The 25988-nt window shown below is 43.4% G+C and overlaps 1 protein-coding gene across 1 annotated transcript in view; it reads right to left on the bottom strand.

Annotated features, from left to right (window-relative positions):
- The window catches only part of BMP1 (bone morphogenetic protein 1), a 207406-nt gene that overhangs the window by 52692 nt on the left and 128726 nt on the right, over nucleotides 1-25988 (bottom strand). Inside the window, exons 9-12 of the mRNA XM_033949201.1 lie at nucleotides 20693-20795; nucleotides 10472-10588; nucleotides 3506-3651; nucleotides 2990-3185 (exon numbers count right to left, since the gene is read on the bottom strand). Coding sequence (XP_033805092.1) covers nucleotides 2990-3185; nucleotides 3506-3651; nucleotides 10472-10588; nucleotides 20693-20795 — 562 coding nt within the window. The remainder of the gene's footprint in view (nucleotides 1-2989; nucleotides 3186-3505; nucleotides 3652-10471; nucleotides 10589-20692; nucleotides 20796-25988) is intronic.

The following is a 25988-nucleotide window of genomic DNA, read 5'->3' as shown; positions in this document are numbered from 1 at the left end:
ATGCCTGTCCATAAGTATGGAAAATACAATATTGAAACAGCAGCCTCCACTGGTAGCAATGTTGTTGGAGGACTTCTGCTCAGCTTAGGGCAGTGGTCTAAAACTCGCGGCCCGGGGGCCACATGTGGCCCGCCAGGTACTATTTTGAGGCTCTCGGTATGTTTATCATAATCACAAAAGTAAAATAACACAGTTTCTTGATCATATGTCTCTTTAGCGGACGGCCACCAGGTTGATCTCGGGGCTCAAGGGTCTCTCGTACTAAGAGAGACTGAACAAATTGCAGCTCTACACTTTCGAGGAACTTAGGGAGAGGGGAGACATGATCGAAACATTTAAGTACCTCACGGGACGTGTCAAAGTGGAAGATGATATTTTATTTCTCAAGGGACCCTCGGCCACAAGAGGGCACCCGCTCAAACTCAGGGGCGGAAAATTTCATGGCGACACCAGAAAGTATTTCTTCACAGAGAGAGTGGTTGATCATTGGAACAAGCTTCCAGTGCAGGTGATCGAGGCAGACAGCGTGCCAGACTTTAAGAATAAATGAGATACCCATGTGGGATCCCTACGAGGGTCAAGATAAGGAAATTGGGTCATTAGGGCATAGACAGCGGGTGGGTAAGCAGAGTGGGCAGACTTGATGGGCTGTAGCCCTTTTCTGCCGTCATCTTCTATGTTTCTATGTTTCTATTATTAAGACTTAGCCAAAAGGAAAGATTTATAAACTATAAAGAGTTTTACCTCATGCAATTCTGAGGTCCTCCAAGTACCTACAAATCCAAAATGTGGTTTGAGTTTGAGACCACTGACATAAGCATAGGAAGTGAGATGTTTTGGTCATGCCAGTAGATGGCAGCACTACCAGACTATTAAAAGGGAGTGAAGTCAGGTAGACAGGGGCCATTTCTTTTTCCTTCTCACCTGGAGGATGGAGGGAAAGGGAAGTGGTTGCCAGAGGTACATTCCTGAACTCCTAGAAGAAAGAAAATAGGGCAGGATAATGAGGTTTCAGAGGAAAGTTCCTCAAAAAAGGGACCAGAGACCCAAGACCAACAGTGTAACCCCTGGAGTTTCCTGCAAAGAGAGGTTATGGAGAAATCCCCTGTGATGTGCTTGAATACTGTCAACTGTCTTCTGATATGGCTGAATCAAGGAGTGCGCCAATAACTGTAACAGTCAGTCAAGAGTGTGGAGGAGCTGGAGAGAGAGAGAAATCTTAATCTGCCTTCTGAGGTCATGAGTAACCTAAGCAACCACTTTTCCAGTAAGAAGAAACTCAAGGGAGAGAGAATTAGGAGCCTTGTTGAAATCACCAGGCTCAGCTTTATGCATCTGTCCTAAGAAAGACTACAGAATGAGATGGAGAGGTGACTGTTTAAGATTATAAATACCAAACTTCAAGTAAAGCTTGGATTTTTGGAAAGGATCCACACTGCAGCTGTGCCACCTGATTATTTACTCATGAGGAACCAGAGAGACATTAAGAGGCCCAATAGAGATTTCAGTCACTTCAGGGACCCCCTCTCCTCGTGTGAAAAGTGTTAATGTGCCCTGGATCTTAAAGAAGTGGGGTTCTCTATTTCTCTGCAGCATTCTAACAATGATTGCATCTTGTTAGTTAATGACCTTCCCATGGGCTATTCCCCTCCACTTTTCCTGTATCAGTTCTTAATATTCAAAGCACATAGGAGAGTGGAAGAAAATCCAAAATGAGAACGAACACTGAAAGGGCTTCTTGCCTCTGACCCATTACTAGCCCTGAAGATGGACCTTCCTCAGGACAAAGTGCTCATGAATTCCTTTCTGTCTGGTGCTTTTGATTTTGTTTTGTTTTTTGCCATAGCTGGAGGAGAAGGAATCAGCTAGTCCAGGGATGGGGAACGAGAGCCGCAATCCAGTTGGGTTTTCAGGATTTCTCCAATGAATGTGCATGAGATCTATTTGCGTACAATAGAAGCAGTGCATGCAGATGGGATCTCATGCATACTCATTGGGGAAATCCTGAAAACCCGACTGGATTGCGGCCCTTGTTCCCCACCCGAGCTAGTCAGACCCAGGCGTTGTATTCAGTAGGCAGTGGCTTCTGTGTACTCCAGCATTCTCTTAAACAAGCTCTGCGTGCCAGCAGCAGCAGTGGTGACAAGCCTAGCTAATAGGAAGGCTCACCTGCTGGCTCTAGCTTCTGCTGCCTCCTCTATGGATTTTTTGATTGGTTTTCACTCATGCCTGTGCTTTGCAATTTTTTTATTATGCATTAGAACTTTTTAACATGCACAAATTGATTCTATAGGTTAATTTATGTTATATCAATTTTGTGCTATACATCAATACAATACGCTGAAATCAAATTAGGACTGCATGTTCATCAGTAAAAGTTTAACATCTGGGAAATGTGACATACAATCTGATTTTCTTTGATCCTCAGAATGCCATGCGGTAAGACACACAAGCAGGCCTCTTCACAGGTTTATTATGTTGATTTTTTTTAATTTATATTTTTAATTTATCTTATAGATAAGATAAATTAAAAATATAAATGAAAAAAATCAACAAAATAATTAAATAATAAACCTGTGAAGAGGTCTGCTTGTGTGTGTTACATTACCGCACGGCATTTTGAGGTTCAAAGAAAATCAGATTGTATGGCATGTTTCCCAGATAAACTTTTACTGATGAACATGCAGTCCTAATTTGATCTCAGCGTATTGTATTGATTTATAGCTCTTGAATTGGTAGCCAATTACTTCTGAACATAACAATTTTGTGTGCATTACAAGTTTTAAGACATGATAATGAACCAATGAACATTAACAAATGCACATCCCTACTCTTGTCAAAACAATGGCTGAAATGCAACTCCTGAAACTGTGTTACCCCAAGCACACACTTGCTGTACTGGTGCCTAGAAGCATGGAAAGGAGACTTCTACCTAGAAAATAACTCATGGTAAGCACAAATGGATCCAACTGAACCAGCAAGCATTTACCTTTAAAGAAGTTCACAGCAAATCCGGCCTTGTTGATGGACCCGTCGGACACAAACTTCATCCACAGTTTATTGGATGTGCTTTTGATGTCATCTGGCTTGTCATATCCACAGTACCGTCCAATCAAAGGGCTTGACTCGGCATTGCCGTCTCGGATCTCAAGGTAGTCATAGGCGCAGCTGTCATGCCTCTCAATCTGTGGTGTAGCAGAAGGGCGGGGAAAGCCTTCAGCACACACAAGACATGTTACACCTGCAAAGCAGAGACACCGGGACACAAGAGGCTGCCATGGCACTGTTAGAAGTCAAGCAGCACCCTGCTACATCACCCTTGGATAAGAAAAACATCAAGGGCATGTTCCAGGAAGAGCTAAATGTTCCCCTGAACTGTGCCACTGGTGGTTTTAAAAGAAATAAAAAAAACATTTCTTAGTGCTTTATAATCATCAACTTGAATATGACCGATGTTTTGTACATCAGGGCTTGGGTCATGTCACAGAATGGCGTCTCATCATACCTCAAAAGACTGAAATGTGAGCCCAACATGGAAGCCATCGGATACTGTGATCTTCCAGATGCAGACTTTGTTGGGTCGGTAGTCGTCCGGGTAATTGGGAGACTGGATATGGCCATTGTCCTTCTTCACCTCTCCCCCACAAATAGCTGGAAGGGAAGAGAGAATGAGAGAGTGAGTGAGGGATCTCTTCTATCAGGGAGCTAGTACATTTATTTATTGATTTACCACCTCTCACATTGTCAGCAAGGCGGCTTACAAAATTAAAATAAAAAAGAAGAGGAAAGGAAAAACTTCTAGAGCAGCATTTTTCAACTGGTGTGCCGTGGGAGCTGAAAGTCATTTATTTGTAGGATCAGCTTAAATTTAACTGGAACGAAGTGTATCTTTTTAAAATATATTGTCTCAGCAATTGGTGGCAAAAAGCAACAGTTCATATAACCTGCTTGGGCCAACCCCGGAGCCTTCTCTCTGATGTATCTTCCTGCTTCTGCATAGAGGCATCAGAGAGAAGACTCTAGGGTTGGCGCAAGCAGGCTGTATGAATCACTGCTTGCTGTGCTGACCACTAGAGACAAGAACATAACAACATAAAAGGTACACGGGGGGGTAGGGGTCATCAAGAGAGACAAGGATGAGAGGACAAAAAGGAGAGATGCAGGACTATTTGTGAAAGTAAGAGCAAGAGAAGGTAAATTCTGGACTATATGTAAGGGGGACAGAAGGTAAAATGCTGGAGCATGTGTGAGATGGGAGGGAATGGGGGTAGAAAGTAAAATGCTAGACCATGCGTGTGGGGGTATATCTTGCCATGTATATGTGCTTTGAGCTGAAAAAAAGATTGAAATGTCTGTTCTATAAGTTCTAATGAGGGCTAAAGGTTTGCCTGAAAAGGCAGCTCTTGACAAGCTTTTTGAAAGTTGTAAAACAGGGTTCTTGATTTTAGTTCAAGTGGAAGAGTGTTCCAGAGTTTCGGCCCTGCATAACTAAAGGCTGTTTCATGAGTGACACATCTAGTAGTATGCTATGCTCAATGGAGGGGGGTAGATGTAGAAGAGCATTCTGGGAAGAGCGTAGTGTACGTGATGGTATGTAGGGGACCAGGAGGTTTGAAACACAGTCACGAGCAGATGAAGAGAGTCCTTTGTAAACTAATATTAGCAATTTAAACTGAAATGTTATTCATTATCAAGAACTGAGGAAATCATTGTCTTTTTGACAGAAATCAGATGATCGGGTGTTGTGATGAATGAAAGAAAGCAGCAGTCCAAGTGTTTAAATGCAACGTCTGGCCTAGGAAGTAAGGACAAATAGCATCTGCCCTGTGGGGAGCAACTGGGGCAGTGTCTTATGTGAAGGGTGCCAGATAGCTGTGTGGATGGACAGGGTTTATCAATGTATAATTTTCATCCCATTACTTATTTATTTATTCGTTTATGTAAACGTCCTTCCAAAGTGTTGGCCAAGATTGTGGAAAAATTGGTTTATTTACAGTTGAATGACTATTTATTACGGACTTTTCTTTTGGATCCTTTCCATTATGGTTATGCAGAGTCCACAGCAGCAAATCCTTGAAGGCTGTGATTGTGGATGAAATAAGTCACAGATTAGATTGGCACACTAATTTATTTATTTATTTTTGTATTTTTGGACATCGCCGCAATATTTGATACGCTTGAGCACAAAATTTTGTTGGCTCAGTTACGTGACTGTGGCTTTGCAGGAATTGAACTGCAATGGTTCAAATAATTTCTCAGAGGTGGGTCTCTCAGGTTCAAATAGGGGATTGCTTATCTGTAGCATGTACTTTGAGTACTGGGATACCACAGGGTTCATCTTATCAGTGGTACTGTTTTCCTATCAAGGATCAAACTCGGTGAAGCCTCTGCAACAGTGAGCCAGAGATTTTCATTGCACTGGTTTATTGAGAGCCAGACTAAATCTTCTTTATATGAGAGGTAATGTTTTTTTTCAAAATGTACCTTTAAAAAGTAACCTGAACAAACAGTTTCGCTCAGAACATATTATTCAATCCAAAAGGAATTCTGATTCCACTTCCTCAAAACGAGTCAGCGGTGTTGGGATTCTTCATTATTCCCCACACTTGGAAAGTGTTAAATTTATATTTTTGATTTTTTTCTCTTTTTCTTTTTCCTATATCAATAACTTATCAATAATTTATTGCTTAAATATAGCTTATTTATAATTAAATGTGGATTTAAAAGTGCATCACTTATCTTAAATCCTTATCGGTTCCCCTTCCCGACGCGTTTCGGAACTCTTTTTCAAGGTCGGGGGAACGAGAGATAAGGGTTATCCTAAACCATAGTATTACTGCCGCTGGCTATCAAACAATATAAGTGATGCATTTTTAAATCCACATTTAATTATAAATAAGCTATATTTAAGCAATAAATTATTGATAAGTTATTGATATAGGAAAAAGAAAAAGAGAAAAAAAATCAAAAATATAAATTTAACACTTTCCAAGTGTGGGGAATAATGAAGAATCCCAACACCGCTGACTCGTTTTGAGGAAGTGGAATCAGAATTCCTTTTGGATTGAATAATATGTTCTGAGCGGAACTGTTTGTTCAGGTTAACTTTTGACAGTTATAAGTGAGTCAAATTATTTTGGTAGATGCCTTTAAAAAGTAACCATTTGGTTCTTAAACAACAAATTTCAAGACTCCTGAGGAAGGTACCCCGAGTACTGAAATGCAAGCAGCGTTGAGTCGCTGAGTGTTTTTGTACTACTGACAATAAAAACTCCTTCTGGAACATCTCGACCTTCCAACTTTGTTTTGTTTATTTGATTGCTTCCATGGGGATTTCCTGCCGCTTCGAGTGGTACTGTTTAAACCAAGTTTGTCCAAGTTCAGTCCTCGAGGGCTGCGAGCAGACCAGGTTTTCAGAATAGCCTTAATGAATATGTATGAGGAAGGTTTCCATATCCACTGTAGTTGCTTTGATCCCTAAGCCCCCTTGTGCAACCCCTGGCTCACTGCCAGAACTCGTATGAGGATCCAGGCTATCCAAATAAGCTCTTCACATCAAAGTAACAAATTCAGGAGAAAAGGCTAGTAAGACATCACTGAGTCCCCTTTAGATAACTCCATATAAGTCTTTTGGGCTCCGTGGCTTCCACGCTCTTATGATTAGGTATGCTGCTGTTCTGGGGCTCCGGGAGGGTTTTCTCTCAGTAGAAAGCCCCCCCCCCAAAAAAAAAAAGTTTCTCAGCCCTAGAGACCAAAGGGGAGGCTAAGCCCGACACTCCCGCCTACCCTTCACAAGCTGTGCGGCACGTGGTGCAAAGGCGGTCTTCTGGTGTCCATCCAGAGTAAAATTGGCATGAATTAGGGGTAAAAGAGCCTGAGGACTCCATCCCTGCCAGTTTTGAGGCAAAACGAGTGATTTGAAGAATCTGGAGAACCTTGAAAAAAAAAAAAAAATCGGGTAATACAAGAAGGCCACTGTGGCAGCGTTTTAGTGCCAAAATAAAACGGCTCATAAAACAACATAACTAAAAGTAAAAATCTCAGAAAGCTGAATTTTAGAGGTGGGGGGACCCTAGGGGATGTGGCAGAAACCTTCAGAAATAGGTTTTTCAGATCCACCCAATTTTGTCCATAGGCTGTAATAGCCTTACTCACCGTGATGTGCTCTGAAGGTGTTGCAGCCTGTCTCAGCTCTAAGCAGTACATGGATCTGGGAGAAGATTCCTTGCCTCAATCAGTCAATCCTTCAAATGCTGAGATCTTCGGGCTTCCAGTCGGACTGATTCTCAGCTAGCACCCTGAAGAGCCCCGCTGAGCACCCTTCAGATGCTTAAAAGTCTGTGCTCAAGCTAAGCTACTAGAGATTTGGGCCCTGAGCGCCATAAAATTTAATGTAGGCTGGCCAAACAGGTCCCTGAGGTATTAACCTGTCGGCTACAGACCCAAGTCTGCTTTTTTTTCACGCAGGCAGTTTTTCTCTGCACTGGGGAACTGGTGCACCAATAGCTACAAAGAAATGCAAAGAATACTGAAAATAATAAAGGCATACTCAAAGCAGATCAGAAAGGCACCTTCCAGCTCGCGTAAAAAAGGAAAAACTGAAGGGGGCAACAGAGCCCTCTGGAGAAGGAGGAGGCATTGAAAACCTGGAATTAATTCCTTCTGCGTGGCTCGCGAGCATGGGGAGAATACCATACTGTCCAAAATGACACACCTATTGCACTAGAAGCATTTTTAGTGAAAGTGTGTTTCCGTAGTGGTAGTGGAGACAAATACTGTCTGAATTCATGAAAGCGTGGGACAGGCACGTGTCGTGGAGAGGAGAGGAAGAGATTGTGGATTATGCGGATGGGCAGACTGGATGGGCCATTTGGTCTTTATCTGCCATCATGTTTTATCTATATGCCCCCTTGCATTTATGCATTATCAAAGATGGGCACCCAATTAAATATGCTAAGGATCCATTAATTGGTTGCTAATTGGCACTGTTCATCACCATTATAGAATCAAACATACATTTTGCTATGTGTTATTCTATAGCAATGCATGCCCAAATCATAGGAGGTGCAAGGGTGGGTTGGGGGCATTCTTAAAATTTGCGTTCAGTGTTATAGAATACCAGGGAGGTACACTCAAATTGGTTGCCAGGAAGTGCACCTGTTTTAGCAGGTGTAAGCATTGTTGCCCAAACTGGGCACTGAAATTGGCACTCAATGCTTTTCTATAATGTTCACTCATCTCTGAGTGAACATTATAGAATAATATTGAGCGTCATTTACTCAATCTAGCCCTATGGAAATTATAGGCACCCTGCTGGTGCTTTTGGGGATACCTGTGGACATATCTGTCTGTCATTCCCTTAATAGTCCCCTACCACCTTTTAGCCCCCTCTGTGTGTCTGTCATAATTAGATTGTAAGCTCTTCTTAGCAGGGACCATCTCTTGTATGTACATTGTACAGCTGTGTGTGCCTGTTAGCGCTATAGAAATAATCAATTGTTGCTGTTGCTAGTATTCTAGACATTATTCACATAAAGGGCACATAAATGCAGGCATCTAGATTGTAGAAATGTCCCCTGATGCTTTCCTTTTTGGGGCCACTCTCCCAGTGACTAGAGCAGCTTGCTAAGAAAGCAGGGAAACTAGAGTTCAAGATCCTCTTACTGCTGTTTCTTGTAATCTTAGGCAATTACTAAACCCTCTATTGCTTCAGGTAAGCCCTCAGGGGTCAGAGAAATTTCTACTGGACTTGAATATAACTAAATTCAAAGGGATGTTTATGCCTCCCACCTTTCAATTCTCTATTTTAGGGGTAATTTCATAAGCAATTTGAGAAAGGAAAGTAGTATTTTATCTACTCAAGTAGGCACCTACAAAACTGTTCAGGGTATATATAGCAAATGCGAAAAAGAAAAAAATAATATGAGAAATAATGTTCCAGTTGTGTATTCTGCCAAAATTGTTATTTTATTTTGCTTTTTGGTTTGGGGTTTGAGTGAGTTCTCTTGTGGGGCATTTCTGAGCTTTTATTCTAGCACAGGGGTTGGGCACCTTTTATACGCAAAGGGCTGCATGGAGGATTGCTGGCCATGCTGCACCGAACAGCTTGTTCTATGTATTTAAAAAAATTTATTTACTGCCTTTTTGAAGAAATTCACCTAAGGTGGTGTACAGCAAGAATAAGCTTGATACAGGCAGTAAAAATATTCAAATAGCAGTACATGTGGAGAACCATTTTCAATAGGACATCTAAGTCTGACTTTGCAAGTTTCCCACAAAAGGTTCATAGTCGGAGACAGAGAAACAGCCATTTTCGAATGGGACGTACAAATAATTTTTCTTTCAAATATCCCCTACTTAGATGTCTTGGCTGCCAAAATGTCTAGGCCGCTAGGACGTCTAACTTTATTTGCCATTTTCGACTAAAAAAAGGCCAAGTTAGAAACATCCAAACAGACACCATTTAGATGTGGGAGGAGCAAGCATTAAGAACATAAGAATTGCCGTTGCTGGGTCAGACCCGTGGTCCATCATGCCCATCAGTCCGCTCACGCGGCAGCCCTCTGGTCAAAGACCTGTGCCTTAACTGAGACTAGCCTTACCTGTGTACATTCTGGTTCAGCAGGAACTTGTCTAACTTTGTCTTGAATCCCTGGAGGGTGTTTTCCCCTATAACAGCCTCCGGAAGAGCATTCCAGTTTTCTACCACTCTCTGGTAGCTATCATGCTTGCAGGTATCTTATAAATTCACATACAATAGGTATTTCTATGTTCCAAGAGGGTTCACATATTTTTACAGAAATAAAAGAGAGTTAAAGTGAGGGTTACATCTGGGTTCCATTGTTCAAAGTCCATTGCATTGACCACTAGGCTACTCATTATATTTTCTTGCTGCTCTATTAGGAATGGCTATAATACTTGCAGCTCTCATAGAGCCTGGTGTTCACGGTCATTTTTATTTCTTAGGGGAGTGGGAGGGGGTAACTATTAGGAAAAGGAAGGGTCAAGTCTTCATCCCTTCATGTGGTCAGCTGCTCAATCAGGGCATCTTTTTGTACTCTGGATGTGTTTAAAACAGGTCTAAATAAAACTGTCCTTTTTTGGCCTTGGATATTTCTTCCCATTCTATTATCACTGAAAGACATCCTAATTTTGGGCCCACCCTAATCCAAAACACACTTCCAAAATGCCCCTTTGCTATTTGCATGAACTGCAACAAAAAAAGTCCAAATTCTGCCTTTTGAAAATCACAATTTGGACATTTTTAGCAGATGGACAATTTTTGGGCCATTTTGAGATGGCCATTTGCTTTGAAAATGAGCGTCACAGTCTCCTACTAGGTGCCTTCCTGGCACCCCAAAATAAGTGGCCTATTATACAATTACCCTTTATGCATCCATGCTGCCTATGAGCCCTGTTACAGAAATTACTCTTTTATTATACTGCTGAAAAAAATGTCAAACCTTGGTACCTTCGTAAACGGCAAAAAATCCCTTCCCGATCCAATTACTGCTGCTGCGGAACTCAATCCAGAGACGGCTGTCTGTGGAAATGATCGGCTCTGGGACTTTATCCCCGCAGAATCTGCCTGCATAACACAAGGAGGTGGTTGGAAGACAGAGGACAAATAAAAGTACATTTTATCAGATGGTGGCACCCACAAATCAAACTGTGGCTAGATGAAGTCTTTTGTACAGCCTAATAACCCCATTCCCTAACTTGTTCCAGCACTTGTGCAAGCCTCCCTGACAAGATGAAGCTGCTGGTGCCTTTCCCTGAATGAGAACTCAGGGTGCACAAATATTGTTCACCATATCATTAGTTTTTGACATTTAGGCCCTCTTTTACGAAGCCGCTAAATGCTCCGATGCTCTTAGGAATTCTATGAGTGTCGGAGCAGTGTTGGAGAATTTAGCGCTCTGGGCCACAGTAGAAACCTATATCAAGACTTAGTAAGGGGGGGGAAGGGGGGATAATTCACAAATACTGTAAATTGAGGGAAGTTTTCCAACTTCTCGAAGTTGTGAAGCCTGTGCGCAATTTTCCCCATGGTTGTTCAAAGTACTAGTTCAAAGTACTTAAGGTAAAAATAAATGTATATGTTAGTACTTAAGTAAAAGAACACACTCAAAAATTTACTTGAGTGAAAGTAAAAAATTATTGCCTAATATAATACTTTTTGAGTAAAGAGTAAAAGTACCGTAACTACAAGGAATGCAACTATTATTAGCATTTTTATCCCAATAGCTTCATTGCTCTACAATTCAATCCACTTTGGGTACAATGAATTTTTTGAAAATATCTGCCACTAATACAGCACAGCTAGAAAGGTGTTCAACAACTACACTGACAGGAAGTCAAGTGTGCAGCTTGATAAAAAGTTATTTCAAATCAGGCCAGGTTGCAATATTACTGATGTCTACTGACTAGGTCTGCAGGTTTTGATCAAAGGAATCTCTGAAATACTTGACTTCCATTACAACAAAGAATACCTTATCTTCATTATTGTCATTAGAAGGAGTGCTGTCTAATTCATCACTTGCGTCTTCATCTTTGGGCTCCTTTTATCAAGCCGCGCTAGCGGGGGTTAACGCGCGACTTTTCATCACACGTTAACCCCCGCGCTGGCCTAAAGAGGAGGCGGTAGCGGCTAGCGCAGCCGGCGGTTTAACGCATGCTATTACATGCGTTAAACCGCTAGCGCGCCTTGATAAAAGGAGCCTGTGGGGGGGGAGGAGTGGGAAGAGGCAGGGCAGAGAGGAGGAGGGGTACTGGCAACTGGGGCAGGACCCCCCTCCCCCGCCTCCCCTTACTACACCACCACTGATTCTTTTTTTTTTTTTAAATATTTGTTTATTGAGAATGGCAAACGGCCCAGACGGGCAAGTACAACCAGCATAGGAATAGGCATAATACAGGAGGAACAAGAAAAGCAATAATAAAAACAAGTAGATACAGACCTTCCCAGTACAAGATAGGCCATCGAGGAGCAGGGTCAATGTCCAGCAAAAGGAAACAACAACAGGCCAACCCAGACCCACAAGGCCCGCGATGAGTACAAAGCCAGACTAGACCATCGACCATAGCATTTTATGGTATAAATTCCCACCAACGCACATGCAATCAAACAGCAAGCCATACACCCCTTGCCACACAACAAGCACCCAACACGCATACTACATCCACCCCTATCTCTCCCAGCCCCACCCCCTCACACCGCCTACCCCCGGAATGCAGGTAGGGAGACTCAAAGATGCCAACGTCAGGAAGCCCCGAAAAAACAGACAGAATGAGGACCACCACTGATTCTGTCCAATTACAAAGAAAGCTTTCACAGAGTTGGAATCATTGTCTGTTGTTCTAACAATTTTTCATTTGATGGCAAACTCTGAATATCTTTGAGAACTGATGCAAGAATGTCAAATGTGTGGGAGTCCTTCAGTCTTAAGGCTACACAAGCAGACTTCCTTTCCCCAAACTCTTATCAGTCACCCCAGCTTCATCTCTGCTTTAAATAATAATAATAATAACAGCTTATATACCGCAATACCGTTAAGTTTTATGCAGTTTACAATAGATTAAGCGAGGTACAAAATGATTGAATTTAAGAGGGGGGAAGAGGAGAGTTAATAGGACCGGAAATGCATTGTTGAGGAGAAAGAGATTAATAGGACAGAGGAATCACTATGGAGGAGAAAGAAGATGAGTGGGTCAGTTGTCTAGATACTTTAGGAACAGTTGAGTTCCATTTGGCTGGAGACCCGTAACCAGTTCAACACCCACAGATAACTCCATCGTTACTATATTCACTGAACAGCAAAATTTAAGTTGAGATGATCCACTGTTTGTGTGACCAAATTTGCAATAGTAAAATCCTGTTTCCAATTTTGCTGTTTCATTTGGTTTTACTGAGGAATTGTCATTTACATTTTACTTTGACTTTTAACTGCAAGCATCAGACGTAACTGAATAAAATTAGTATAAATTGGTAAAATTATTAATTTGGTAAAATTTAAAGTAACAGATGTCATCATGTATTCTTTACAAGTGACAACGTGTTTAATTAAGTACAATAACTAATTACGTACATTTCCTTAGTTACAATACAACATGGATTTTCCCCACTGATTTTGTAAGTTTTCAAAAAGAAAATATAAGAATACATTCACTTTGAAAATTACTTAATAGAAAGATATTCATAAATACTTGAGCTTGCTTTTGACCTGGGCATTTTTTTTGGCTAAAGCTATCCTAATCTAACCCTGGGAATTCCTGTCTGCTAGATGTACTCACATACAGGATGGGAAATAATAATAATAATAATAATAATAACTTTATTCTTATATACCGCCAACAATCTTGCGACTTCTAGGCGGTTTACAATGAAGAGAAACTGTACAGACAGCGAATTACAGAGTATAACATTGAACATCTAGTGATAGTAACAGGAGAGTTACAGGGTCTGTGTATTACACGGTTTCACAATGAGTAGCATTATACAGTCGATGATATTCAGAGCATAAGTAGGAGAAGAGAAAGGAGATTGCGCTTTGAGTTACAAGACTGCGAAGGTGAAAAAGATAACATAAGATGTTGATGAGAAGTAAGTTGTTAACTTGGTACATTTGAACGAAGGACGGGCACCAGTGGGAAAAACTGGTAACAATTAAAGATAGAAATTTTGGCAGAAGAGGGTAGACGGACTCCTTGGGATGGGAGAAGTCTGGTTAGGTTATAAATTTCTTAAACAAGGTGGTTTTTAGTTCTTTCCTAAAGATACTATATGATTCTCTGGCGGCATCAGTGAAGTAGCCTATCCAAGTTTGCAGTCTACCTGCTTGGAATTTGAATGTTCTATCAAAGAAGGTGCGATATCTACAGCCTATGATATTTGGGTAGGTAAAGAGGTTACGGTTTCTGGTAGGCCTAATAGAGGAGTGGAATTCGAAGTGAGGTAGTAGGTAGCTGGGGGCCAGTTCCCAGATTAGTTTATAGCAGAGGCAGGAGAATTTGAATAGAATTCGTGCTTCAATTGGTAACCAATGAAGGAGTTTGTAGAATGGACTAACATGATCGCTCTTCTTTAGTCCGAATATTAGACGGATGGCCGTATTTTGAACTATTCTCAGTTTTCTCACATTCTGCCCATTTACTTGGGCAAAATGCTCTTTTACCTTCTGGAATGGCTTTGAAAATTGCCTTCCCTGATGTGATTTTATCCCTGAAGGTGAGTTGTTTGAAAACTGCCAGTCATATATGTGAGCTAAAGAACATGTGTAATGCTTTTACTTGCTTAGGAGAGGCATTTCTGGGGGTAGGGATTAGAACCACATGAATACTTAGAATTTTCAAAAACATGAATGCTTTAATCTCCAGAAAAATGCATGTGTGAGTTGGCAGGTGTAAATGTACACAGGTACGTTTCCTAGGATTACTTTCAATGTGAATGCAAGCATGTACTTGTATTTTCAAAATTCAGTAAAGTCCATGGAGTGAACAATATGGGCCTGATCTTCTAAAGGATGCCGATCACGTATCAATCACACATTGGTGTCCTTTAGAGAATCATGCCTTTCAATTGAATAGTGTTCGCGCTGCCATTGGGGGGGGTGCAACCCCCCACATTATAGAGAAAACGGAACAGTTTCCGATTTTTTTCAGGAAAAGTTCCGTTTTGTCTAAAATGTGGGGGGTTGCACCCCCCACGCCCCCCCAATAGCAGTGCGATCACTATGCATTAAAGTGTGGGGGGGTGTTCCCCCACCCCACCCCCGTCAAAGCTCTTAAAAAATAAGTTTTTCGGCGGCTTTCGGTGGCGCGCTTCTGTTGTGCGCTGAATTGTCAGCGCTGGATTGTCAGTGTGTTGGTGTCTTGCGCGCAATTATCCCGTCACCTTAAATACAGCCAGCTAAGGCACCAAAGACACCAAAGACAGACCTGCTTTTTAGGTGTGTTTATCTGCTGCTAGACTTAACTGGTCAGCCAATTAATATTGGCAGTGACCAGCTATGTCACATGACATAGCCAGCCATTACCCAATATGCTGACTGAAATATTCAGCGCAAGATAGCTGACTTTCTCCCACTTGTGACAAATCTAGCGCTATCCCTAGCTTTGACACAGTGGTGAAGAAGGTAGGTAGTCCCCGAGGCAGGAGAGCTGGTCAGGTTGTTCCTGCAGAATATGAAAAGCTGACTTCACTTGGACTATCCCAGGAGCTAAGAAACTACAGCTCCCAGAAGGCCAGTCTCAGCACAGAAAGCTGTGACTGAGACAGGCACAGCTGCAGAGAGTTTTCTCTCCCTTCTCACTCTGCAGCAGGGAGGGGCGAATTAGAGGGAGTTAAAAGAGAGCAGCTGGGAGAGAGGAGGAGGAGGATCCGAGGAGGCTTCAGGGTGTGCTCGGTGGAGAACCCTCTCCTCCTCAACGGAATGCTGAGGAGCTGAACCAAGACTGGTAAATGTTGGACACAGAAGAGCTTACTGCTGACCCAGGGAGTGAAGAAGGAACCCCCAGGGGAACCCATGGAAATCCAGGATAGTCTGGTAGGACCGGAGGAGGTGTCCATGGACATTGATAAGCAGTAAGGGGATGTGTATTGCCTGTGTCCACAGTAGTGAAGCTACCAGTTATGTCAGTGATAGTTTAAAGGGGAGTTGTAGTTCTCTCCCTGCTGATAATGAACTGTTAATTGCTGCTTGAAAGCTTTAGGTGCAAAACTAGCAAATGTTGTGGCATTTTTTTTGTTCTCTCTGCTAGCAGCCAAGCTGAGCCGAGAGTGTTCTTCCTCTCAGCTGTACATAATTAATTACTTGCAAGTCACAGAAGGGAGCTGTGCTGAGAGCCTGCACGGACCTTGTGAATTCTGTGCTAAAGAAGAGAATACGTTTTACAGAGCTACAGTATGTGATAAGCCATGTTAGGCGGTGGAAACCAGGTGACATACTGGCCAGGTTTCTTGTTGCCCAGTTGTGGTTTAAAGTGTGTTTCTGTTCTGAATGTTTTTTTTCATGCCTGTGAAATGACCCAGCTGCTGGAGCTGAAGCAGCTTAGTGAAAGTTACTAAATCCAAACTACTCTGGTGAACAGGACTGTTTATAGATGTGCTAACAAAGTCCAGAGGCTGGGGAACGATAGGTTAAGATGAGACACACCCAAAAACCTGGACACTAGATTTCTTTGAAAGTTTTGCTCTGTTTGAACAGCTTGTGTTTTGCCTCATAGTTTTGAGTGCTTGTTTTGAGGTCTGCTAAGCTGAAGCATTTTTCCTTTTGTTCAATGCAACCAGTGAACATAATAAAACCTTTGTTTGATTATTCTACTATACTGGATTTTGAGGTGTGTGTTTCTTTTCCCTTGCCTGTTTTTCTTTTGGTAATGTCAGGGAATCTGATATTATACCTTAGGCAGATGCCTAAGAAGGCCTGAAGGGTACCCTGGTTAAAGGGTACACGTATGGACAGGAACAGTCACAGTGTTCCAGCTCGCTGCCATGAACAGGAGCTGGGCAGGTGTGACACACTGAATATTGGCAGTTGATGTTGAACCATTCTTGGAGGCACCTAATGCTTTTTTTTTTTGGTCCTTTGCACTTTAAGGGATTGGGACCTGTGCCCCACCTTTTTGTAGTTATATAACCACACTTTAACGTCAACAAGTATTATTCTCCTGAAGAAAATCCAGCTGCACAAAATATAGATACATCTAGCCACGGGTACTCGCTGTGCCAGATTTCAAAATGCAAGTGTGCTTGCACTTCCTTTCTGAGAACTGAGGCAACACCTGTGGGTAAAAAGTGTCCAATTCAGACAGTTTGAAATTGCTCTCAAAAAATTTTCCGTTTCCATTTATTTTAGATGTTTGCAGACTTCATATATCTTCACTGAAAGAAGTTGAGACAGCCTATAGCCTGCCCTTTTACTGTCCAACGAGCTGGGCTTTATAGGGAGAGTTTTGGCCAATTCTGATGCAGTCTCCCCTCCCTCCCATTCCTGTAGAGCTTATGTCAGAGGAACTGAGAGGGAAGTACAAAATCCAGAAATAGTAAGAAAACTCCCTCAAGGATTTGGTTCACTTAACTGTTTTACAGTGCCTTGTTCTGAAACATCATTCATTATTTCACACATTGCAATTTTTAAAAACATTGTTAATTCACAGGAAGTGTTACTGGCAGGAAAAACACATTTTGTTGACTGTAGTTTCCATAACAGTGCTACAGAGACACCTCTGGGAAATCCTATGACTCTATACCCCACTTCCTGTTCCTGGAGATAAGGGCTGCAGGATCCCATAGCTTCTCTGGCAGAAGGAATTGACTGATGCACCTGGCTCCCAGTAACTCAGCATATTATAGTCCAGTTTTGGGTTTTGCTTTAGCTTTGTACAATTGACAGTAAAATTAAGCTAGCAGAGATATTTGCGTTGTGTTCTCTGGATTATTCAAGCATGCTTGATTTCAAAGGGTTAATTCCATAGGCAGCAGAATGCTTTTTTGTTTGGAGGGGCCCAAAAGTTCCACTCCAGACCCTGCCCAAGCTCCGCCCCTGCCCCCACAATAATAATAGTACTAATTGTAATACCACTTTTCCATTCATTGTTCATAAATACACACAATATGTTTTTATTAAAAGCACATACTGTATTGGTTAACCACAAAATTAAACTACACAAAGCACACAGTATGCTTCTCAACATTAATTCCTACCAGAACACCTGGCCTTGGTCACACATGCAGAACACAGATAACCCCTATGCAAATACAGGACCTCAAAGTACTAATATATACAAATGAAATCCTAAGATACCAGACTCTACATATAGTATAATACCAGAGAAACAGAAAGAAATTAATTTCTTCCTGAACAGTGCAAAATATAGATAGCAGATATAAATTCTCAAAACTTACACATTTCAATCACTAAATCTATATATATAAAATCGGAGGTATGTATGTGTGTGTATGTGCCGCGATCACGCAAAAACGGCTTGACCGATTTGAACGAAACTTGGTATGCAGATCCCTCACTACCTGGGATGATATGTTCTGGGGGTCTCGCGGCCCACCTGCACACGTGGGCGGAGCTACAAACAGAAAATCGGATTTCACCCATTCATGTTAATGGAAAAAATGTAAAACGCTGACATTCTCACAGTAATTCAAAAACGGCTTGACCGATTTGAACGAAACTTGGTATGCAGATCCCTCACTACCTGGGGTGATATGTTCTGGGGGTCTCGCGGCCCTCCTGCACACATGGGCGGAGCTACAAACAGAAAATCAGATTTCACCCATTCATGTCAATGGAAAAAATGTAAAAAGCTGCCATTCTCACAGTAATTCAAAACCGGCTTGACCGATTTGAACGAAACTTGGTATGCAGATCCCTCACTACCTGGGATGATATGTTCTGGGGGTCTCGCGGCCCACCTGCACACATGGGCGGAGCTACAAACAGAAAATCGGATTTCACCCATTCATGTTAATGGAAAAAATGTAAAACGCTGACATTCTCACAGTAATTCAAAAACAGCTTGACCGATTTGAACGAAACTTGGTATGCAGATCCCTCACTACCTGGGGTGATATGTTCTGGGGGTCTCACGGCCCACAACTCTATTTTGCTTGCTCAAGGGTGGGTTCACCCAAGAATTTATATGTTCTTGCTCCAGGAGGTGAAACTAAAATTGTTGTTTATAATCACGTTTTGCGTTAGTTGTATTGTATTCATTTTGTCAAATATTTCACTTTATAATTTGAATTTTGTACTTTTTATTAAGCTGTAAAAAAATACTTTCATTCACCACTATAAAGTATCTTTATTTGAATCCATTTACAGTGTTATTAATAATTAAATACCCGTGCAACGCCGGGACATCAGCTAGTTGAAAATAAAATCATATTCCCTACCTTTGTTGTCTGGTGATTTTATGTTTCTAATCATCTTTTCCCAGTCTCTGGTTACACTTCCTTCTGCCTATGCTCTTAACTGTGTTTACAGGGCCTTCTTATCCATTTGCTATTTTTTTCTCTCCTTCACTTTCTGCCCTACATCCATCTTTGGCATTAATTTTTAACATTCAACTTTCTTCCATTTTTCTGCTTTCTTCTCAAAATCTATCTTTTCCATGTCATTTCCTCCCTCTTTCTTCTCCCCTATTCCCATCTATCCATAAGAAGCATTTCTTCTATCTCTTTTCCCTGCCACATCCATTGCTGTGCACCATCTCCTCCCTCTCTCTCCCGATGTCTGACATCTGCCTTCTCCCTTCTCCCCTCCTATGATCTGGCATCTCTTTCCTTCCCTCCCCCTTCCTGTGATCTAACATTTCTCTCCTCTTCCCCCCCTTCCCACAGTCTGGCATCTTTCTCCTCTTCTTTCCATAGTCTGGCATATCGCTCTCTCCCCTCCTTCCCTTCCAGTTTCTGGCTTGGCATTTCTTTCTCCTTCCCCTTCCAGTGATCTGGCATCTCTTTCTCCTTCCTTCCATCACACTTCTCCAGAATCTGACATCTCTCCTTTCCTTAAGTCATCTCTCCTCCCTCCATCCCTCCTCTCCTCCCTGCCCCTCTGCAGTCCAACATCCCCCTTCCTTCCTCCTTTCTGGCCCTCCTAATCCAACATTTCTCCCTCTCTCATCTCCTGGCTTCTAATCTGTACAGCATCTTATGTTTCTCCCCACCAGCCCCATGCCCAACATTTCTCCTTCTATCAACCCTCTCCAATACCATGCTGCATCTCATCCTCCTTTCCCTCCACCACCACGTTCAACATTCATTCCTCTTGCATCCCTTTTCATTTGTCCCACTCTTCACTCTCTAGCACAACATCCAATATTTCTCCCTCCCTCATCTTCACTATCATGTCCAACAATTCTCCCTCTTTTTTCCTTTCCCCATGTATACCATCTCTCTTTCCCTCTCATGCCACACACCTATGTCCAACAAATCTCCTTTTCTCACCAGCAGCATCTCTTTCCCTCCCTTCCCACCACTCCACCCATGCAGCATCTCTCCCTCCCTTAACCCTTAGCCCGTGCAGCATTTGTCATTCCCAATCAACTCCCAGCCCATGCAGCATCTTTCCTTCCCTACCTTCTCAAGCACCCCGGCCCCAGCCTCCCTCCCTGCCCCCAGCAAGATCCTGTGGCACAACCTCTCTCTCCAGCTCCCAACTCCCCCATCTCTGGCTGCAGTAATTTTAAATCTTCAGGCAGCCAGCAGCGGCAATGAGGTGAGCCTGCTGCTGTTAGCCTGCCCCTGAAGTCTTCATTCTGCAGCAACTTCCTGTTCCCGTGAAGGCAGGATGCTATAGAATGAAGGGTTTGGGGGCAGGTCAATGGCAGAAGGCTCACCTCATTGCCGCTGCCTGAAGATTTAAAATTATGGCGGCCAGGGGGACAGGAGGAAGGTGGGGGAGTCAGGAGAGCCATAACTGACTCCTCTAACCACCAAATTTGGGGAGGCCATGGCTCCTGTGCTCCCCTTCTCTAGTTCTGGCACTTATGGTTAATTCACAGGCCAATCTGTTCCATGAGAGCTTTAACAGGAAAATTAAACACTATGACTCCCATGATGCACTGAATTAGGAATATTGGACCAGCTGGCACTCCTGCTGACCTCATGGAAGGGGAAGGATGTCCCCAAGATCTGTCCATCAGGGCCCCTAAAAGTCTCCTGCGTGGGGGTCGTTACCTCGCAGCGGTGCCTTCCTCCAGAAACCATCTCTCACTTCCAGGTAATCGTACCAGCACAAGCGGCTGCGATACAGGTCCAAAGTGGTGAAGTTCAGAATGATCTAGAAGAAAAAACCCAAAGCTTCATTTCCAGCTTCCATGAGGGAACAGGGACAGACACACAGGACCAGAGTTAAACATCTTGGTCCTGCTACAGCCAGGTGTCCTGAAGCTTTGCCAAATTGCACCTTGGGTACAACTGGCTTGCTTGCCCTTGGCCTAACACCATCTCTGCAGGGACTCCATTGTTATCCAGTGATTCTTAAAACTGTTTTGGGGAGACCTAGAATTACCAGATTTCCTCTTTAAAAAAGAGGATACCTTACCCTGCCCTGTTCAACCACAACCCCACCCCCAAACGAACCATGTGTCTCCTTCCCTGAGCTTGGAGCCGTGTCTGGATGTCCTCTGAGCATGGACATCAACATGATAACATTGGCATCCGCACATGCTCAGAGAACCTACAGACATGGCCCAGAGCTCAGGGCCTTCCAAAACTTGGACAAACTTTGGAAATCCCTCTGAGCACCTGGACAGTCCTCTAAAAAGAGGACCTATCTGGGTTTTCCCAGACATCTGGTAACCATAGGGCAGGGGTAGGCAATTCCGGTCCTTGAGAGCCAGAGCCAGGTCAAGTTTTCAGGATATCCACAATAAATATTCATGAGATGGATTTGCATGCACTGCCTCCTTGAGATGCAAATCTATCTCTTGCATATATATTGTGGATATCCTGAAAACCTGACCTGGCTCCGGCTCTCGAGGATCGGAATTGCCGACCCCAGCCCTAGGGAAACCAGTTGTCAGTCAGGTTTTCAGGTTATCTGTAAAGCATGATAAGCTTAAGGCAGGGCTATTCAATTCCAGTCCTCGAGATCCACAGGCAGGCCAGGTTTTCAGGATATCTAAAATGAATATGCATGAGAGAGATTTGCCTTCCAAGGAGGCAGTGCATGCAAATCTCCCTCATGCATATTCACTGTGGATATTCTGCAAGCCTGGCCGCCTTCTGTGTACCTCAAAGACAAGAATTGAGTAGCCCTGGCTTACCAGAGCTCAAGGGTGCAAATAGCCTGCCTCCCTGTATCATCCATCACATTGTCGAAAGCATGTTTTACTCTCTCTGTTGTGTTGTCTTGTGCACACAGCTGTTGGCACAGCTGCATTTAAACCTGCAGCAGTTCTAGCCATTGTGCACAGAGGAGAGCACAATGGCATGAACAAAACAATGTGCTCTTGACGCTGTTTAAAGGGCAGATGCAGGCAGGCAGAGGGAAGAATGCCACAGAGTAAAAGTTGGCTCAGGGTGGCACAACCCCTTGAGCCTGCACTGTCCTAATGAATATGCATGAGAGAGATTTGCATATAAATTAGGTAATAGGCATTCAACTCTCTCATGCATATTCATTGTGGATATCCTGACAACCCAACTGGCTGATGGTCTCCCAGGACAGGTTTGAGAATTACTGTCGGGAATATCCACATAAACGAGTCTGCTCTTTCTGTGGAGCTTGGTTCGCCTGCTGAGCCAATGAATGAATAGCACATCTCTGTACATGCTTGGCAAATATGTACTTCTTAAGCCATGAGATACATAATTAGGAGCAAAAGAGCTCCTGCATGCTCTGTCACCAACTGCTGGGTCACACTTCCCTGGGGATAGGATGTTTCCCAGCTGTTGCACATTTAAGCCAAGTCAGCAATGGCCAGCACAGCAGAGGTGATTAATAACCCCTCAGCCCTGCCTGCCTATGCTACTGAAAACAGGAAGAAATCTAAGCCAGAAACGTGACATATGAGAATCTAGAGTGAAAAAAAAAAGCAACGTGAGAATAAAGATCCAAATTGGCCAGGAAAGAATGAATCTGCTAGGTGGCATGCAGGGGCAGCCTTATAAGCTAACAAAGGTGATGGCCTCAGACAGCAGGTTTCAGAGAGTGGCATGACAGTCTACCATTGTCCTGAACAGCCAGTTGCCTTCTGCTGCCATTCCTGCCATTCTGTCTTTTGCTGCTGCTACCCATCTCCTGTGCAAATTCAGGTTGTGCCCTGCTCCCCATGATAGCTCTCCTTTTTTTTTCCAATCCCAGTTTCCCCCAGTCCAGCGGTTCTCCTTCCACTTCCTTCCCCCCACCTGGCCGTTCTTCCAGTCCCCATCTCCTCCCCCACACATATACTCCTTTCAAGTCTAGCTCTCCTTCCTTATTGCCTGGTCTAACTTCACTAATTACTTGATATCTAGAGGTTGCTAGTGGAGCCATTCTGATATGTTGGTTGCCATTTCTGGCATCCCACTCTATCTGATGTCATTTCCTGTTTCCTTAGGGGAGCAGGACAATGTACAGAGAAGACACAAGAGCTGGCAGCCAGCATATCAGAATGGCCACCGCTGGCAACTTCTAGATAGCAAGTGATTAGTGAATGTAGACAAGGCAGGAGGGAAAGAAAACTACTGGACTGGAAAAAGAGATGCCAGACTAGGGAAGGCTAATGGAAAGAGAACTACCAATTTGAGGGAATGTAGTAGAAGGAGAACTGCTTGACTGGGGAAGTTGGGATTGGAAAGATAGGAAAGCTGTCATGAGGGGGAAGCACTCCTGAAGACCAGGCAGGAGGGAATGAGAGATGAGACCATGAGGTGGGTGCGTGAGAGAGAAAGTGAGACTGTAGGAGATTCTGGACCAGGGGTGGGAAGGAGAGGGAGAGAGAAACCCCCCCCCCCCCAAATGTGGAAATAATGAGAGGGAGAGATGCAATACTGGGAGGGAGGGACAAAGTTTGAACAAGAGATGCAATACTGGGTGTGTGTGGGTAAGTGGGAGGGAGTAAAGGTTGAGTGAGAGGTACAATATGGGGAGGAAGGAAGCAAAGGGTGAGTGAGGGGTACAAAAAAGGGAGGGAGGAGGCAAAGGGTGAGCGAGAGATGCAGTTCTGGGAGGGAAGGGGACAAAGAGTGAGCAAGAGATGCAGTACTGGGAGGGAGGGGAAAACACAGGGAAATGTCAGATTCAAGGGTGGAGCAGGGGATAGGAAGGGGAAATGCTGAGTCGTGGAATCATGTGAGAGAAGCCATGGAATGACTCTCAAAGAAACGAGTGAGAGAACAGTAATGAGTACAAATGGTAGAAATGTGATATTAGGAAGTAGATAAAAGTGAAGAGGACACTGGTAAAGGAGTGAAATGGGAAATGAAAGAACTAGGGAGTAAGAGAAGAATGAAAGTTGGTAGGTAGATGAAAACTGAAAAAGAAGAGTGAGAGGTTGAAATCTGAATGCACAGAGAGGCTGAAAAGAAGGGAGGAGAGAGCTTTAAGGAAAAGATCAGTATGTCAGACAGGTAAGGTGAGGAAATAGAACAAGGCAAGGAGGAGAGAGGCCAAAGGAAACAGAATTTGCAGAAGACAAAGAGAAACACAAAAAAGACAAACATGATGGAAAAATAAAACAGCCAGTCAACAAAGATAGAAAAAAGTGCTTTTGTTGAATTCATAAATGTTCCTTAAGTAGGTGTGCTTATGTTTTAGGGTCTAGTGTAATATTTGTAGCGCTGCCTATTCATAGTTTACTCCTGGGGGGATTCTGTGCCACTGTGCAATGCAGAATTCTGCACAGGGAACAGAAGACATAAAATTAGTTAGGTTTCTGATTCCTTCCCCTCATGACACACATCCACAGAACTCTAGTACAACCCTAGCCCCTCCTCACTTATCCTGCCCTCCCTGATCATGCGGCTTAAGGAAGTACCGTATTTTTTGGTCTATAAGACACACCTGATTATTAGACGCACCTACGTGTAGAGGAGGAAAAACCAAGAAAAAAAAAATTTGTGTGTCTGGTGATCTGGTGGTAGGCAGCCCCCATCCCCCCCGCACCCTTTTTTAAATGCCGGTGGTCCAGAGTGGTCTCGTCAGGAGCTTTCTGTGCTCCTGCTGGATGGCTGCCTCCTTTGTTGCTGCAGAGTGACAAATAAGGCAGGAGCGCGAGCTTTTCACTTCCTCTTGGTCCTACGCTGCTCCGTGAATGGCTGTCGTCAGTTCTCGCGCTCCTGCCTTATTCTCCACTCTGCAGCAACAAAGGAGGCTGTCATTCAGCAGGAGCACAGAAAGCTCCTGGAGAGACCATGCTGAACCATCAGTGTTTAAAAAAAGGTACGGGGGCAGGGGGAGGTGTTGTATTCGCGGAAAAAGTGTGTATTATGGAGCAAAAAATACGGTAAGCAGCTGTGCATCAGTCCACTTCCTCCTTTCTCTGCTGGCCTGCGCCCAATTGCTTATTTGAACTGTATAGCTGTACAGAGTCCCATGTGGTTCAAATAAGCAGTGGTCCCAGGCCACAAGAGGAGGAGGAAGTGGTCTGATGCACAACTGCTTACCGTATTTTTCGCTCCATAAGACCACTTCCTCCTTTCTTTGCTGGCCTGCGCCCAATTGCTTATTTGAACTGTATAGCTGTACAGAGTCCCATGTGGTTCAAATAAGCAGTGGTCCCAGGCCACAAGAGGAGGAGGAAGTGGTCTGATGCACAACTGCTTACCGTATTTTTCGCTCCATAAGACCACTTCCTCCTTTCTTTGCTGGCCTGCGCCCAATTGCTTATTTGAACTGTATAGCTGTACAGAGTCCCATGTGGTTCAAATAAGCAGTGGTCCCAGGCCACAAGAGGAGGAGGAAGTGGTCTGATGCACAACTGCTTACCGTATTTTTCGCTCCATAAGACCACTTCCTCCTTTCTTTGCTGGCCTGCGCCCAATTGCTTATTTGAACTGTATAGCTGTACAGAGTCCCATGTGGTTCAAATAAGCAGTGGTCCCATGCCACAAGAGGAGGAGGAAGTGGTCTGAGGTGCAGGTGCCCACATGGTCCAGAAGGAAGACACAATAAGGTAGAAGGCATGGAGAGAAAGAAGAAGTAGAGGTTGAGAATTAAGGGGATAGAGAGAACTTGGGGAAGAGGGCAGAGGTTCAAGGGGGGAAGGGAAGGGGTTCAAAGGGAAGGTTGTGAGAAAAAGCTGGGAGGGTAGAACTTGGAGTAGAGAGTGATATTTCCGGGGAAGAAGAAAGTTGGAAGACTGGTCAGGCCTTATGATTGGGGGAATTGTGGACAAAATTTACAAATAAAGAATGCAGAATTTTTCATTTGATGCTGAATCCCCACGAGTAATAGATCGGGTTCCTTCTGTTTGACTTGTATTAATACTACTGTTGTTTGGCATGTTTGCTAAATGTATGTTGAGTTCATATTTATTTAGGTTTTATA

Source organism: Geotrypetes seraphini, chromosome 6, assembly GCF_902459505.1.
Source record: "Geotrypetes seraphini chromosome 6, aGeoSer1.1, whole genome shotgun sequence".
Lineage (NCBI taxonomy): Eukaryota > Metazoa > Chordata > Amphibia > Gymnophiona > Dermophiidae > Geotrypetes > Geotrypetes seraphini.
The sequence above is the reverse complement of the archived record's forward strand: the minus strand, read 5'-3'. Positions and strand labels throughout refer to the sequence as shown.